Raw genomic sequence first — 18229 nt, 5'->3', positions numbered from 1 at the left:
AACCTTTGTGAACACTCTGGGCACAGTAGATAAGCCAAAGGGCAATGCAGAGAACTGATAATGAAAAGTCCCAGCCCGAAAACGCAGATACTTCCTGCAACAGGGCCTGATAGGAACATGAAGGTAAGCCTCCTTGAGATCCAGAGTCACCATCCAGTGATCTTTGCCCAGTAGAGGTAGAAGCTGTTGTAACGTCAACATTTTGAACTTGGGAATGTCCAGATATGTGTTGAGGATAGATAAATCCAAAATTGGTCTCCACGTGTTCCCTTTCTTTGGTACTAGAAACAGGCGAGAATAAAATCCTAGGCCCACTTCTGGCAGAGGGACCGGTTGTATAGCTCCTATTTGAAGTAGTAGAGAAATCTGTTTGTGAGCCTCTAGTCTTTGCTGAGGAGGAACGTCTGGCATGCCTTTGAAAGGAGGTAAGGTATGGAAATAAAACTTGTAACCTCGGTGTATGATATCCAATACCCATTTGTCTTGGGTAATTAAAATCCAATTTTCTTTGAAGAGTGCCAACCGTCCTCCCAAAGGTGCTGCCAGGCATGAAGGCTCTGGCAGCTGAAAAAGTAGGTCATTGGGCCTGTTTACGAAAGGACTGGCCCCTGCCCTCACTCGAAGACTGTGCAGGTGAACTCCATGTTCTAGGTCTGAAGGAACTCTGAGCTCTGCCCCTACCATGTCTAGATCTACCCCTAGACTGAGAATCAGAAGAAGGATACGTCCACCCCTTAGCAGGCCAATTGGAGGCTGAACTTGCAAAAAAATTTTAACAGTCTGCATAGACTTAGCCTTGTCTTCCAATTTCTTCAAGACTGACTCCACAGGTGGACCAAACAACACTTCAGACTGCAAAGGAGCATCCAAAATCCTTGTCTTAACATGGTCAGATAAATTCTGATCCTTAAGCCAGGCGTGCCTGCGAAGAACTGAACCAGTGAAGAGGCCTGCAAAGCATCAAAACCACACTGCAAAGAATGCTTACCCACCTGTTCAGAGACATGCACCAAATCTTGTAATTCTTTACAGTCAATGCCTTCTGCCAGAGCATCCACCTTAGATTTCAATTGCGAAAGAAGAACATTTTGATATTTCAACATATGAAACTGGCAATTCAAAGCCCTCATAGCTAAGGTAGAAGATGTATAGACCTTCTTTCCCCATCTATCCAAAGCTCTGGCCTCTTTATCTAGAGGAACCGGATTCTTAACAACAGAGGCCTTGACACCCTTAGGTCCCTGACTAACAGTTTCTGGGTCCGCCCTAGGACTCTTATAGAGATATTTATGAGCCTCAGGCACCCTGTAATACCTATCCGGTTTAACAGGCGCAGGGGGCAGAGAATCAGGATTAAGTGAAGCCTCTGAAAATACATCTTGCACAACATCCAGAACAGGGGGTATAGCTAAGGGCCTATGTTGAGGTAAAAACAAAAATTCCCTAAGCCTTTTCCGTGAATCAGAGAAGTCCTTTCAGCCTGACCTGCCTCTTGAGAGGCCACATCCTGCAAAATTAAAGTCTCCCCCTGAGACTCCAGAGAAGCCTCCATCGGAACCACCGGTTCCACTGAAGCCTCTAAAGAACCGGCGTCCGGAACGGACGACTCATCATGCCTGGGTTTAACCGCTTTGTCTTTGCGCTTCTTCGTGGAAGCGGGCGTCGGAGTATCCGACGGCATATTATAATTGCACCCCTTACCGAAGACCAACCTAGCACAATCTAACCTTCGCTTAATAGTGCGCTTATTAAACCTAGCACAAAAGCGACACCCGACTACGTCGTGCTCAGGCCCCAAACAAGGAATGCACAAAGAATGGTAATCCCTATGCGGTATCTGTTTCCCACAAGAAATACAATTATTCACTTTTTCTGACATCCGGTAATACACTGAGGCAAGAAAAAACCAAAATATTCCCCAACGGGGTACTTAGCCAAGTTGGATTCGGTCTGAAACTCCGAACTCGAAAAATTTCAGAACGCCGAACGGCACTTGCAACGCTGCTTCTGCATCGGACCATGCAGCAAAAAAGACTGAGGATATGACGTCGGTCATGCGCTTTTGTACCCTGACGTCCTGATGTCAGTTTTAAGCACCTTGACCGACGTCAGCCTAATACTTTGGTATTCGGGCCGACCGAGGACAGCGGACTACCCATATGCAAGGACTGCAGCAATGTGAGATGAAGAACATCAGCTGGCTGGAGGGAGGGAAACCAGGACTGCAACAGTGAATACACTCGAACATCTACATTTATGGTAAGTGTACACAACTGTACTATGTTCTTCGTGTTTTACTGCTGCAGTCATCACACTTGGGTGGATTCCCAAAGCTGAAGGGTGAAGGCAGTCAAAAAGAGTTAGGGCTGGCTAGTATGCCTTGCAGGACTGCTATTGCAAAACCTGCCCTGGATTTGGAAAAGATAGGCAGGTGGTAATGCTTGGTGAATGTGTGTACAGAACTCCAGGTAGCAGCTTCCAGGACGTCCCTCGTAGGGACTCCCCTGAGAAATGCTGTAGAGGTAGATGTTGCCCTAGTGGAATGTGTTCTGACCCCCAGAGGGGTTGGTTTCCCATGGAGCTTGTAGCAGAAATGGATGCAGTGTGCTATCCATTTTGAAATCGTTTTGAAATGGCCTTGCCCTCTGCCCCGGTTACAAAGCTGACTAGTAACTGGTCAGATTTTCTAAAGGGCTTAGTCCTATCAAAGTAGAATCTGAGCTACCTGTGCACGTCCAAGGAGTGCAGGATCCATTCCCCTTTATTTTGAGGCTTAGGGAAGAAAGTTGGCAAATGGATGAATTGGTTGAGGGCCACACTGGACACCACTTTAGGCATAAAGGAAGGGTTAGTCCTGAGGGAAACCCTGTCAGCATGGAAAACAATGAAGAGTTCCACAGCCATCAGTGCTTGTAGCTCAGACACTCTTCTAGCTGAAGTGATGGCCAGAAGCAAAGCTGTTTTCCAAGAGAGGAATTATAATTCAGCTGACACAGGAGGTGTTCAAAGGGGGGAAGCGTGAGCTTTCCAGTACAAAGTTAAGGTCCCAAGCAGGGGTGGGTGCTCTCCTTAGTGGCTTTAAGTTGTTTGCCCCTCTCAGGAACTGTCTGATAAGACGGTGCGAGAAGAGAGGTGGCTCAGTGTTTTAATGAACCGAAATGGCTGAGGCATGTATTTTAATGGAGAAGGACGGACCTTTGTGGAACAGATCTGCTAAGTAATCCAGGATTAGAGGCAGGGAAGGCAGAGTTGTGTCCTCTCCTTTAGATTGAATCCAGGAGCAGAACCTTTTCCACTTAGCATAGGATTTTCTTGTACTGGGTCTTCTGGCTTCAAGAATGACGTCCAGCATCTGCTTGCTTAGGGTTGCTGGGGGAGAATTCAAGAATAAGCCAGGCTGCAAGATTTAGGGTTTGCAGTTGTGGATGCAAAATCTGTCTTTCCTGCTGAGAGAGCGAGGTTGGGTTCTGGAGTAGGTGCCAGGGTGGCACCAGTGATAGGCTGCACAGGAGTGGGTACCAGTGCTGGTGTGGCCAGTCCGGGGCAATCAGAATTGTCCTTGGTCTGTCCTGTCTTATCTTGAGTAATACTCTTGAGAGAAGGTGCAGAGGGGGAAAGGCATAGATTGAGAGATTTACCCACTGAAAAGATACGGCATCCAATTTCCAGGCCCTGCTCTGAGGATTCCTCGTGCAGCATTTGCTGAGCTGGTGGTTGTAGGGGGAGGCAAAGAGATCCACCTCCATGTGTGCTCCCCAGGCACAGTCTGATGCGTCTGTGGTTAGGGTCTGGGCGGCGTGAGGTTGAGAAAAGGGCAGTCCCTTGTTGTGGTTGCATGCGTCTGCCCACCAAAGGAACTCTGTCTTTAGACACAGTATGATAGGAATGACTGTTTCTAGGTCCTGAGAATGTTGGCACCAAAGACTTTTTAAGTACCACTGAAGTTTCCTCATATGCAGTATTGCATATGGAATTAGCAGTTTACATGAGGCCATGAACCCTAGGGCCTGCAGTATTTTTCTTGCAGATAGCTGGGTTCTGGTGGTCATTTGTTTGAAGTAGGCTGTCAGATCGACCTGTTTTTCTGAAGTGAGGAATGCCATCTGGGATGCTGTGTCCAAGCTTGCTCCCAGGAATACAATCTTTTGACTGGGTGCCTGTTTTGATTTCTTTTCGTTGATGGTGTACCCCAAGGAAGTGAGAAGGTGTTTCACAAATGTCAGGTGCTGCAACAGCAATTCCTGAATATCCGCCTGAATCAGGCAGTCGTCCTAGTATGGGTAAATTTGGATATTTCTCTGCATGCAGTATGCAATGGCTGGAGCCAGGCATTTTGTGAAAACTCTGGGATGCAGTAGATAAGCCAAAGGGAAGTTCAGAGAACTGATAATGCATAGATCCTGCCCTGAAATGTACATACTTCCTGCATGACTCCCTTATGGGGATGTGCAGATAGACTTCTTTTAAGTCTAGGGTGATCAAACAGGCATCCTTGGCTAGCATAGGAAGAAGCTGTTGCAGGGTAAGAATTTTGAATTTTGGTACCACCAGGAAGGTGTTGAGAACAGAAAGATCCAGGATTGGGTGCCAAGAGCCCTCTTTCCTGAGTACCAGGAAGAGTCTGGAGTAGAATGCTCGACCCCTCTGTTCTACTGGAACTGGCTGAATAGCTCTGATGTTGAGCAAGGAAGCTACTTGGCTTTGAACCTCTGCCCACTGGTTTCGAGGAAGGTCTGGAAACCCACTTGGGGTTGGCAGTGAATGGAAATAAAATTTTTCCCCTGGGATACAATGAGGAGGACCCACTGGTCCTGTGTGATGGACATCCAGTTTTTTTGCACGAAGGGCAAGTTTTCCTCCTAGGGGCACAAACAACTGGGCAGGGCTGGGGGGGGGGGTGGAGTAAGGAAGTCATTGTGAGTTTTTTTCCATAAGGAGGTGGCTTACCACTCTCTGCTTTAGGGTTGGGGGCACTCCACTGCTTAGATCTCTGCATACTCTGAGACTGTAGTTTGGGTGGTCTGTTTCCACTGGGTCTGGTTTGAGAAGGCCTGGAAGGGGCTGGAAAGAACCAGTGTTTGGAAGGGCAATGCCTAATGAATCTAGGGGGTTGCACTTGTAAGAATTCTTTAACAGTCTGCACAGATTTAGCTTTTTCTTACATCTTTTTAAGAACCACTTCTGCTTTGGTGCCAAACAAACAGTCTTTGTTCAAAGGAGCATCTAGTAACTTTGATTTGACATGGTCTGGCAAGGTCTGCTCCTTGAGCCAAGCATGTCTTTTCAGTACAGAGCCAGTTACTGTTGCCTGGCACGATGCTTCTAGGGCGTCAAAGCCACACTGCAAAGTATGCTTGCTGACTTGGCTTGCAGAGTGCATAAGCTCCTGCAATTCTTTATTTTCTGCACAGTCTGTAAAGATTGCCACTTTTTGTTTAATAAGTTCCATAATATGTTGCTGGTACTTCAACATGTGAAACTGACAATTCAGTGCCCTAATAGCAAGAGTTGAAAAGGTACATACTTTCTTACCCCATCTGTCCAAAGCTCTGGAATCCCTGTCCGAAGGGGTGGGATTCTTGGCTGTAGTTGCCTTGATACCTTTAGGCCTCTGGGAAATGATCTCTGGGTCAGCAGTAGGATTCTTGAAAAGATATTTGTGAGTGTCAGGTACTCTGTAGTACCTGTCTGGTTTCCTAGGGGCAGGAGGTAAAGTGTCAGGAGTACGACTGGATTCCATAAAAAACATCAACAACAACATCCAGGACAGGGGGTATTGCTAAAGGCCTGTGCTAAGGCAAATCTAGGAATTCTCTGAGTCTCTTTTTGGACTGAGGATAGTCTTGGCATTCCCAGTGGAAATGCTCTCAAGGTATGCAAGGTTTCACCAAAAGAAAAATCCTCTGGAGGGAAGGCAGAAGGAATGAATTCCTCTGCATCTGAATCCTCATAAGCAGATAAGAGCATGTCTTCATAATCAGAAATCTCAGAGTCATGGGACTCCTGGTCTGTAGATGCTGTAAGGGACTGGCATCTCTTTCTCTTAGCAGGGGAAGGCTGACTTCTCCTAATCAGCATAATAAGGTCTTCAACCATTCTAAGCATTTGTTTTTGTGGCATGGTAGCAGGTGCATGCGCTTTGGTCACCAGTTATCTAGGCATAGTGCGTACTGTGGGCCTAAGAAACTGTAGTTGTGGTTAAAAAAGAAACCGCCGGTTAGAGATGAACATTGGTTGAGCAAAGACCTGCCTCAGAAGCTGGTGCATGCACAGCGACACCGGACCCATCCAAGGTAGAGACATCCACAGGTTCCATAGTCGAAGGAGAGTCTTGTGGCATACTGGACTCCGAATGAGTCATGGTAGAGACCTGCAAATCCACTGAAGCGGGCATCAGGGGTTGCAAAAGCACCTCAGAGTACCAGCGGATTGGCGACTAGCTTAACGGCAGCATCGTCAGCAGCTTTGGACCTATGCAGTCCATGTCTGTCTTTATCCTTACTTTTTTTCGGAATATCGGTAGTTGGACGGCTTACCGAAGCCATTTCAGAATACGGAAATCAAGAGCAAAAGAATTTAGCGACAGAGCCCAACAACAAATGGTTCAGGCGTTAAAAAGGCACAATACCCACAGCGAGTTATGTAGTGGTCTGGGCCTAAACAGGTGACACAGTAAGAATGAAAATCTCTGTGAGGTATTTGCTTTCCACAGGCAAGACAATTGTTAACTTTTTCTGACACCGGTTAGAGTAAGAAAAAAGGATCCAGAACGGGGTACTTAGCTTTAGAAGACTTCAGGATTATTCAATTCGTAAACAAAAATTCAGGTAACAGCCGACCGGCACTTGCAAACTGCTTCTGCTTCGGGCTCCTCAGCAAGGAAGACTGATGCAATGGCGTCGGCTGCCTGTTTTTATACCTCTGACGACCCGACGTCAATCCTGGAGCGACAGCATCCGATGCAGGAATACTAATTCTCTGGTATTTGGGCTGACTGAGGGCTACCTGCAGGCAGATAACCCAAGTGTGATGACTGCAACAGTGAAACATGAAGAAAATCAGCAATAATCACACACAATATTAAATTCATAAAGTAGCAGAAAGTGTTCTAAGAACTAAGCCAAAACAGGAATGGAGAAAGAAGTTTCGGCTGACAGGGATGACTGCAATTAGGGATACAGACAATAGGCAACAGGAGGCTGGAATTTATTGGAGAAAAATGGCAAACGAAACAAGGTATTCTAAGCAAATAACTAGAGAGGGAAAAGTAAAAGAATGGGAAGATGCGAATAATTTATTTGCACTGCAGGTTACAGATTGCCTTCCCTATCAAGGACTGATATCAGAATACAGGCAAAGAGAAAGAAATAGGGGTCCTAAAAAACCAGCATTAGTAGTGTTTTTAATAGAATCGAGAAGAGAAGCTGCTGTTAAAAAAGGCATAATGAGTAGAGCATATAAAAATTGCCTGATAACTATAAGAATCAATCAGACGAGGTTAGAAAAGAATGGGAAGAGAGACGGGATAAGCAATTCACAAAAACCATGGGGAGAGATAAGTTTGTCTCCCAAATATGTAACACAATCTAGAAGATTTAGGATTTTTGCTTGGAAATGTTTACAGATATTTTTATACCACAAATAATCTCCAGAGAATTTTTCCTCAGGTAGGCAGCGAATGTTGGAGGTGTGACGGGGAGGAAAGAAAGAACTGAGAACATACTTTCTAGGAGTGTAATGAGTTGGCAGACTTTAAATATTCACTGCAGACAAGTCTATCAGAGATACTGGGTAAGCAAATTGGTGTTAATTAGGGAAATCATTTTTCTGAACTAGGATACAGAGTCGTAATTGCTTAGACATATTAAGGCTTTGCTGAGTCTAATTATGGTGGTTTCCAAAAAAAAAAAAAAAAAAATTACTAGAAAATGGATATCAAAGTCTAAAACTGTACTAGACATAGTGACTATAGTAAGAGTAAAACAACTGGAACTGAGATATTTAGAAAAGGGTAGGCACAAATTACATAGGAAAAAATGGAAATTGTGGGAAACATACATACAAAGGCGGAATGAGGTTTAAAATAAGGCAGGATCTGAATGAGCTATGCAAGGTCTGACTGAAAATGACTGGGTAGATAAGTGATGTATATTTGCAACTAGAATTATGTCAATATGGTTTGCGATGTAAAACACCTGCAACTAAGATTATGTCGATATGGTTTGTTTTCATTTATATAAATGTATGACTGCCTATGTCGTGATTTTTTTTTTTTAATTTTAAACAAATGGTAATTGATGGGCGATGAAACAGCCTGCTCCGAGACTGTGTCACTTGACTAATCTTTGGTTGATCAACACTGGGACAAAAAGAATCTACACCCAAGAATGCATGCCAGGACGGGTACTGGCAATGTACTACTTTGGGACACTCATATTCTGCAGTAATGAAGGAAAGCGTGAGCTCAAACTCACACTTACCAAAGGCAAGATCACCATCTACAAAGACTACGGGTATTACTGTATATGAACTTACTTGGCAGATGACTACAGCTTACCTTTTGACTGTAGGTCTCCGCGACGAAGGTACAAGCAAGATCTAAAGTTGTGGTGGGGCCCTTTTGCCAATCTCCACGAGGAGATATCAGCTTCTAATAAAAGGACAGGCCAACAGTTTCTTCCTCAGATGTTTAGAGGTTGCAGGGCTGAACTGCTGGCATGTACTTGGCAAAGGTGTACTTTATACTCTTCCCAGAGGCAGTGCAAAGAATACGGACCCAGATCATGGAATGTTATCTGATCACTCTACATACACTTATATTTTGAGGTGTTTAACACAGATATTTTTCATGGATAGAAGAACCAGACTACAAAAAGCTGAAAACTTGTAGGCTCATGGGTTGGGACACTCATATAGTGATAATGTGGGCACTAGCAACAGACACACGCATCCCTCAAATTTGTGACCAATACAGAAAATGAAGCCAGTCAATGACCCACCAAGAGAGGCCCTTATTTTAGTTTTTTTTTCTTGGTCAGATGTTCATTTTAGCTGATCCTGTTATCTTCTGTGAAGTTTGACATATGTCACCATACTTAACTGTTCACGCAAATATTAAGGTTCAACAAGACAGCTGTTTAAGCGGTTTCATGTTACAGATCAGAGTACATAGCCCTTAAAGACTAACAACATAACAGAGCACGTCACCTCCTGCTGGAATGCAATAACCCATTTATCACTTATGGACTTGTGTGTGTTGGTCCTGGGTAATGCTGTCCAACACAACAGAAAAGAAAGTCAATGTTCAAAAGAAAGGCGTGGCAGATAATATACCTAGCCTGAATCCTAGATATAAACAGATATGCACTCTACAAATGAACTATATCCTCTAAGATGGTATTGGTTATACAATACTGGCATCCCTTCAGCATTAAACAAGTGGATCTTTTGTGTACCAAAGGGGCATATTCAATGCATCAGTTCTCTCTATGGAAAAAAAAAGGATGCTATAACCATTATGCACTTTCTCCATGAATCAGTTCACACAGAGAAAATATATTCACCCTCCCTGATTCTGATGCACATAGAAATAAACCCCAGACTGAGATGACACAGAATTAAATGGTTACCAGCGCAGTAAAAATATCTGGTCAGGGACAGTAGGAGTGGCTGACACTAGTGCCAAGGAGGAGTATTCACTAAATAGTGCACATACATGCTACAAAGCAGGTATTGAAAAGTGCCACAGGCATACATCCAAAAATCATCTGCACTGTAGGACGTCCACATGTACAAGTTGCAGTGGCGAAGCTACAGGAGAATAACTCTATAGATAACTCTAATGGCTTCCTGGATAATGATTCCCCCCTAATGACAGAAATCAAGAAAATAATGAAGAAGACTATCAGAAAACAATGGAGACACAAAGCACCAGAGGATGGAGAAAGAAAATGCATTCACTTACAGCTTTAAAGGTTTAAATACTCCTGCCCTCTATTTCTTGCTTTGTAGTTAATGACCTTCATAACGCAGAGTCCAACAGCAGCTTCATTTCTGACTATGATGAATCAAATGCATAAAATTCACTATCAAATACTCTTCAGTTTTGGTTGCAGACTTTCTATTTTTGAGGTCACGAAATAACTATTTAGGCTCTCTCATTCACCATTTCATATTCTCTCTCTTTCTGCTTAGTGTCTATTTCTTAAGCACTGTGAATTCCAGTACCTTGAAGTTGCAATGTGTTTCTGTGACTACAGGGAATGCTAGCACACATGAAGAGACTGCATTGATGGTTACAAGACTGGGTAATAAGGACTTCCTCTTTCTCTATATTATAAATTCTCAGTTAATTCATGATGTTTTAGAATTGCAAGTCACTCTTCCACTGATGGTGCAATCATTCACATTCAATAAACATTTTTATATGAATATTCCAGCTGAATTCTATTTCTCAGAAGCAAGGGAGTAAGGGAAGAATGAATCACCATATACCATTCAAAGCTGAGAATTATTTTTACACCTTAAAGGTAAGCATATCCAGCTCAACAGCTGCATGAATTTCAAGTATGGCTTTTGTTTCCCCAATGTACGTAATGCCGCCTGAAATGTATTCCTACAAGCTATTTCCTTTTGGTTCTTAATACAGCAATCTCTATCATGCCAAAGTAATTACTTTATTGTTTACACCCAGTGGGTGCACATTATACTATATAATTCTCTCCTATCACATTGCTGCAGTCTATCATCAATACAGTCAACATGTGCATTGACAGCTGTTTAACTCAACTGCTAATAAAAGAAACCTCGACTGTAAATACTTCATGCTGTACAAACTATTTTCTAATACTTAATTTTATGTTACATAGCAAATAATGACTTTTCAGTAAAATTACAGATAAAACAACCACTGTGGCTGATTACTTGTTATGTCACATATTTTAATTCCAGAACCACGTCCCAACAGCCATGGCAAACACAGATAAACAGTGAAAAGGAGGAAACAACACTTCTAAAACCCAAAGAAGACATTTGAAATTCAAAGTTTAAACAAAATTCTGATAAGAAATGAGTGCCACTGACAATTTTTAAAAACGCATTACCTCATTCTGTCATATTCCTGTGACGTAGTTGCTACTCTGTCATCCCCCACATACACTTCACAGAAAGGGCGACAACCATTACGCTGTTTGTTGAAAAGGGGAACTGGAGTTAGGACAACAGACTTAATAAGTATTTGCTTGCAGTGGGGAATTATGGGCTCTTCTGCCATCATATCACACATATACTCTATGTACCTGTGAAAAAGAACCAAGAAAAAAACAATGCAAAATTATTTCAGCTACATTAAAGTTGAATTAATAAAAATATATCAAAACCTACAATTTCACATTTAAGCTACTTTGGACAGGATGCTTGTCAAAAAGTTGCAGTTAACATTGTGATATTAATATTTCTGTTTACTCCCTGCCTTTATCTTCCCAAATAAATCTGGTTCTCATAAATGGAAGGTCTCATTCCATAATGCAGTGTTCTCACAGAAGAATTAAACTTCAAGTATTGTGGAGATGCAAAAGTTTACATGACATGTGACTGAATTTTTCTTACCCCAACCACAGTTATCAAAAACAGCCAGCTGCACGGCATAGAGGGATGTAGTCACAGCTGCAACTCCGGAAGGGAATGGAAAGGGAGTGGCTAATGTCAGCATGTCCTTCGCAGTGAGAAGGGAAGGGTGTCTTGTTTCAGTGATACATGTTCACTCAAACTCTCTGACAAAGACTACGGAACTCAAGAAGTTATTGGTTTCCTAGGAAAGCACTGCTATTGTGGTGATAATTCACTAAGGTGTGCAAACGGCAATTAATACAATAGGCCCATAGCATGTTGCCACCTGAAGCTGTTGCTGAGGCATGTATACAGGGTGGACAAATTTAGAAAATGCTCATCTACCTGGGATGATGGTCCACTCTTGCTCTACTCACGTCACCAACAGCAGTAGTACAACCAGTCAGTAAAGGAGAAAAGAAAAGGTCAATGAGGTGGTAGGATGAGCTAGATTGTCAAGTGGGGAACATCCCAATAATTAGGAAAATATAAAATATGCTGCCTCCAGGGACGGCTCATGCTATAGGACTGCAGGACTGACTGCAGCCCCCCCCCCCACCTGTACAAAAGAAAGAAGAAAATCCCTCCATCTGTACAAAAGAAAAAAATATCCCCCCACTTGTACAAGAAAATTAAAAAAAAAAAATCAGAACTCCAGACTGCTATGTTGGGCAGTCTGGATAGAGGAGAAAGGCATCTAAGGAAATTGGACTGTATCATCCGCAGGCTGGAGCCTCCAGCCTATTCTCGCAAAGCCAAACCGGAAACCAGCCATTAGCACGTGCAAGCTGAGGAGGGGGAAGAAACCAGCAGAACAGCTTGTTTTCAGGGGAAACAACTAGATTAGCTGCTGTGGAACGTTAGACTGGATCACCTACTGGGGTGCTGCAGGTAATTGTGTGTGTGTGTGTGTGTGTATATATACTGGTGGCTAGAGAGAACACATGGTGGTGGGTAGAGAACACTCAGGCTTGAACCCTGTACCTTGGGTGCAGGTGGCAAGGGTCTGAATTCCCTATCCACCACCATTTGTAAAAAAATTGCAGATATTTGCCTTATATTTGTTCTGTTCCTCATAAAATCTGTGGTTTCTGTGTGTTTATTTTTCCTTGCAAACTGCTTGTCTTATGATGCATTTCTTGAACACAATGTCAGAAATAAGTAAGCAAACACAACTATGCTGTTTTGTTATATAGTGACTTTATGAACTAAGACTCGGAATGTAACATTTTGCAGCTAGACTGACTGCATCTTCAGTAAAGTGCTGACTCCTTGTTTGAAGTAAAAAGTATTTCTTTTTATTGCATTTGATAACTGTCATTCTGACTTGCTAATCTTCCATTTCATTATATTTTTAATTAAGCCCTAAGCAACACAGAGTTGGATTTTAACAGAGAGCTACAGAACACAATAGACATCATATTGTGTAGAAATATGTTGGGGCTGGCAACAGATTAATTTCACTTAGTTTGTTTCTTACATAGCTCTAATTTCAATTAATGTATTGTAAATTACATCAGCAGCTAGAAATTGAACTGAATGTAATGCATTCCATTTTGCCTATAGTGAGCTGTGACAACTATTTAGAATTCTACTCGGGCAGAGCTGAAATGCTTGCGTGTTTGAAAGGGAAGTATATTCCAGAGCAGTGTCTTTTTATTATTTCTTCAGATCATTTCACCTTTTATAATATGATTTATTTTATCTTGGCTAATGCAAATTCAGTAGTGACGTAGTGCACTGGTAGCAGTGTTGCCTGACAGCTGCAGGTTTGATTCTTGGTTGGGATGCCTTTGGTGTGGAGTCTGCATGTTCTTCCATCTTAAAAGAAAATGTGTTTCTTCCTGCTCTGCTGAAAATTGGCTTTTGTTCCAAGTCAGACTTTCCTGGTTAACAAATGTTAAATAAAAATAACAGGCATTTGAATTTCAGACTTCATATACTTCAGAAAGTACATGGTAACACAAAACTTTTTATTCTAGCAATTTTCTACGTTTATAACATGGATATTTGAAATTTGTCCCTATTTTTGGGACTGTATTCCCCCATTACTGGCTTCGTCCAGGTTTTTTGTGCTAAGGTTGAGAGCTATGGTGAGAACTGAATTCACTGAATATGTTTGGGGGCTGTATTCCCCTGTTACTGGCTTTGTTCAGGTGTTTTGTGCTAAGAGGTTGACAGCTATGGTGAGAAATTAATTCACTAAATGATAGCCATTTAAGTTTCAGTCTTCCTCTCTTTCACAAAACAGATTTGGCATAGTGGTATGTTGCTCTGACTGTTTTGCACAGGGTCCTCTGGGTTCAAGACTTGGCAGTGAAATGTATGGTGGTAACACAGCATTGTATTCTAGCAACTTTCCAACATTATACAAGCAATTTTTAAAATGTGTCCCTGGTTTTTGGGCTTTTGTCCCCCACCCCCCATAAATGTTGGCTTTTTCCAAATTTCTTGTGCTGCAAAGTTCAGAGATACAGCTGAATGCCGGGTAGATTTTACAAGGAGTTGAGAGCTGCAGGGAACAAAAGTTTAGTGCTGCTTATACTGAATCTGCTTGCATTGATAACAGCACAACTTGCTTTTGATGCAGAAGGCTATGGGTTCTACTCCCACAGTAGGTAGATGCATTGCTGATCCTGTACTGTGTTGTAAAGGGGGTGGATGCTGCAGTCCTTTTTGGCAAAGATACCTAGCAACTATGAACCTGTTATCAGTTTGCCATCCATTCCCTATTGCGATATTAATAGCTTATTTTTTTAATGCAACAGGAAATTTATTCCTCAAGGGCAACAAGCACTTTATTTGTAGATGAAACAATGACATATAAAGTTGTTTGCTAGCAGCTACATCTTCATTAGCTAAAGATTTCTTTAATGTGGAATTATTTAGATGACATTTACTTCTTCAAAGTGTGCATATTTACTGATACTGGTGGACTGTAGAAGTTTGAGTACACTTTTTTATGATGGAAATGTTCTGAATTGGGCAGTTTTGTTATTAATGGTGCATGCATTTTGTTTCACTGTTTACTGGAAAAATGTTCAAAACAATAAATTTAAAATGCCTTCTAACAACTGTACTGTATTGTACAAGGAATATAATTTAATACAATCAAGAAGGTGTATCAAAGAGCATGTGTATGTTTCATGTTCAAGGGGCCTATGACTTTGAAAACAGCCCAAAGTTAATTTTTATCTGCCACTGGCAGAATGTATTTTCTTTGAATGTGGGTTTCAACGCTGTTTCAATGAATGAGAGTTTCAAGGGCAGAGAAGTTTTAATTTGTTTGTGTCTTTCAGCTTTTCCCGGTTAGGGGTCGCCACAGCGGAACTCCGGTCTGCTAATGATTGGTACTTGATTTTTACGTGCTGAGTTACCAGCCCTGACGCACAACCTTCAACGAAGGTACACCCATTCACGCATGTCTCCACGCAGAAGACGCTCTAGCTGAGAATCGAACCGGACGTCTTACTGTGAGGCGAAAACGCTACCGCAGCACCACCACCACGGGTGGCAGAGAAGTTTTAATGCCAAGTCTATTTTCATTGTGAGACTGCATTGCTTTGTTTAGCAGATATCCATTAAAGTTTCTGCTGTAAAATGCAAAATAAAACTTTCAAATGAAATCAATCATCACAGAAGTAAAGCAGTATGCACATTACAGTGTTTATGGTAAATGGGGCGAAATAACCAAGGAATGGGACACTGGAATTGCTGCAGGGGGGAGGCTCCATTCGACTATGATTTTGTGAGGGGGGGGGAAGGGCAGCAAACTCAAAGATGACCCCCAGCTGAACTATACCTCTCAACTGTCCAGATTTTTGCAGGATTAATAGATTTTTGTTTCTTATTTTTGGTTTGTTCCTCATAAAATTTGTGGTTTTCTGACAAATCATTTAGGAATGAAGTCACTAAATGACAGTTTCAGACGTCATAACCTTCAGAAAAATGCATGTTAAAGCAAGACCTGTTATTCTATTAACTGTCTTGAGTTTATAACAAGAGCAATTTTTAGTACTGTTTGTATGTTCTTCCAATATATTTAGCCTTGTCCAGATTTCCTGCATTAAGAGGTTGAGAGGTACATGCAAATAAATCGCTTTAAAGAATTAGTAATATCCAAACCTCTCAACTGTCCCCAATTTTGGCTCAAAATGTTGCTCTCCTCCTAATAATCTCTCTGCAAAATGGCAGTTTTGGAAGAAAATGTGGAGGGTTTAAAATTAAAAATAGTTGTAAAGATCAGTTATAGATTAATTTTACTTCAGAAATGCTGTAGATGCTCTTATTTTGTCAGCTGCTCAAGTTATCAGTACTAATATTAAAAAGGTGTCCCTTCCTTGACAGGTTCCCAGCTGCAGTGTGTGGCAATTTTATATTTTTGCATCACATTTTTGGTCTGTTTTTCATAAAATTGCGGTTTTCTGGCAAATTAGTGGCAAATCATTGAAGACTGAAGTTAGAAAATAATGGCAGACATTTGAGTTTCAGATTTCATACCCTTCAGAAAATTCATACTAATGCAAGACCCAATACTTTCTAAGTTTAGAAGAGCAATATTTAAACATTGTCCTTATTTTTGGGCCTATGTCCCACATCTATGTATGGCTTTGTCCAGATTTCTTGCTGTGAGGTATGAGTATCAGAGCCATCACCGTCAGTCAGAGACATTTCAAATTGTGACATACTTGTTGTACCCCACTCCCCATTGTAGTGGCTCTGAACATGTCCAAGCAAGGCAAGGAGCAGTTATGCAGTATAAGTGTGCAGAGTATTCCCCAATCCAAGGTAGACCACAAGTATGACCGTGGCTTTTATCTGTCCTTGATTTTGCAGAATGTTCTCGTTTTCTGTCCCATTTTTATACTGTTGATTTATGCTTATTATTCAGAAAATGCATGCTGTCGCAGTGCCCTGTTGCTCTATGTTTCAGTAGCAATGCTTGAATGACCATCAGGTATGCTTGCCCGAGATTGTAAGATGCAAGTAAGCTTTAATAAGCATACTGTTAAAGAATTACCAACATTGAAAGCCTTTTCGTTGTTGCCATGCAGAGAATATTTACATAACTAGATAATGTCTAAGCCTTGGGTACTGAAATGCATATTACAATATTTGTAATAAAGGACAGGATTACAGTATTTTCAGAAGCTCATTACATTTGTTAGAGACTTGCAGTCATCTTTGCAGGCTTTACCCATAAACTACACAGAATGCCAATCTATCATGTGTGGTCCATAACTTGTGCAGTAATCCTTTAAGCAGTTTATCTTGAGCTTGTTTCTTGTTTGCTGTTCATTTTTTACATTGATCATGTCTTCCCCATGAAGCACGTAGATAGTTGTTGTCAGGCAACAGGTCTTTTTTGGATAAGAAACATTTTTACAAGTGGGGGTATCACACAGAGATTGCTACTTTCAGCATGTTACTTGGTAATTTTATAAAGCTGAATATAAATTATAATTAGAACTGCAGTGCAAGGAGAAGTGGTTTGAGTTGAGTGCTGCTTGTTTTTTTTTATATACTTGATTCTGATTGGCATTCCAGAAATGTATTTAAAAAGTAATTTATTTTTTCATGCATCACAACCTTTGTGTTTTCATTTAGATATTGAGTAAGTTGTCATGTAGCCAATGCATTGAAATGTTTTCTACTACACTTCATTTTGTCTTGATTGGACTTTCGTAATGATGGTTTGGCACCCAGGGCAGCGTATTTAATTAAAGTTCCAGTTGTTGTGGTTTTGAGCATAGATTCACCCCTATCTAGTTGACCACACCCCTTCCCATTGGCCCCACCCATTCAGCTGTCTCCTGCAGCCCCACTTTAATTTGAAGTCACAAGCCACCACTGGCTGCCTCTTAGAATAGCAAAAGTATACAACTCCAAACAGTGAAAGCACACATCAGCAAACAGCATTTTGGCACTAATTTACATAAAGAAACAAACATGAAATTACTTATTTAACAGTACACTCTGAACTTGGGTGATCATGGGCGAAGGAAGCCCCCTTTCTAAACGTACTGCAAACTCAGAGTTGCAATGCTAAATAAAAGACTATGCGAGGGTGAAGAACTACACATAAGGCAGATATAGTTAAATATCTTCAGTTTTTATTTTCTTTAACTTGGGTCAGGAAGTTAATTTCACTGTCATGTTGTTTTGCTGTCCTGCATATTTAATGTTTATTTTTTGCCAGTTTGTAATATAGAGAAGTTAAACTTAACACTTGACTTGATAAGAACTTGGAGAACACAGAAGTACAGCTCATAAAATATTAATGTTAAATGGCATTTACAAATTAGCCAGCCGTTGTGATCCTAAACTACTAAGATATCTTAGACTATGTACTGTGCTCTGAAGCACTTCCCTGTTTTGACTGCACTGCCCTCATGTTGTCAAGTCAATCTCAGTAATCTCTACTGTAAGATGATCAACTGTTTCAGGTTGTAGTGCATGTATATAAAATCTGCACATTCTTACTGCAATACTTGAATTTTTTCTGTTTAATATTAAATAAACACATTTAGTATACATTCATTTTACCTCAGATGGCCCCTTAAGCATTTCACCTTCCTTTCAGTACACACAGTAATCTCAATGTCACTTGCCCTCACTCAGT

General features: G+C 41.4%; 1 protein-coding gene across 2 annotated transcripts in view; it reads right to left on the bottom strand.

Annotated features, from left to right (window-relative positions):
• The window catches only part of GAK (cyclin G associated kinase), a 2484892-nt gene that overhangs the window by 646283 nt on the left and 1820380 nt on the right, over positions 1-18229 (bottom strand). For both annotated transcript variants that reach the window (XM_044060934.1, XM_044060933.1), the window contains exon 16: positions 11103-11297. In XM_044060934.1, coding sequence (XP_043916869.1) covers positions 11103-11297 — 195 coding nt within the window. The remainder of the gene's footprint in view (positions 1-11102; positions 11298-18229) is intronic.

This window comes from Protopterus annectens, chromosome 2.part0 (assembly GCF_019279795.1).
Source record: "Protopterus annectens isolate FY-2018-M chromosome 2.part0, PAN1.0, whole genome shotgun sequence".
Classification (NCBI taxonomy): Eukaryota; Metazoa; Chordata; order Ceratodontiformes; family Protopteridae; genus Protopterus; species Protopterus annectens.
This window is presented reverse-complemented; position numbering and strand designations above follow the sequence as displayed.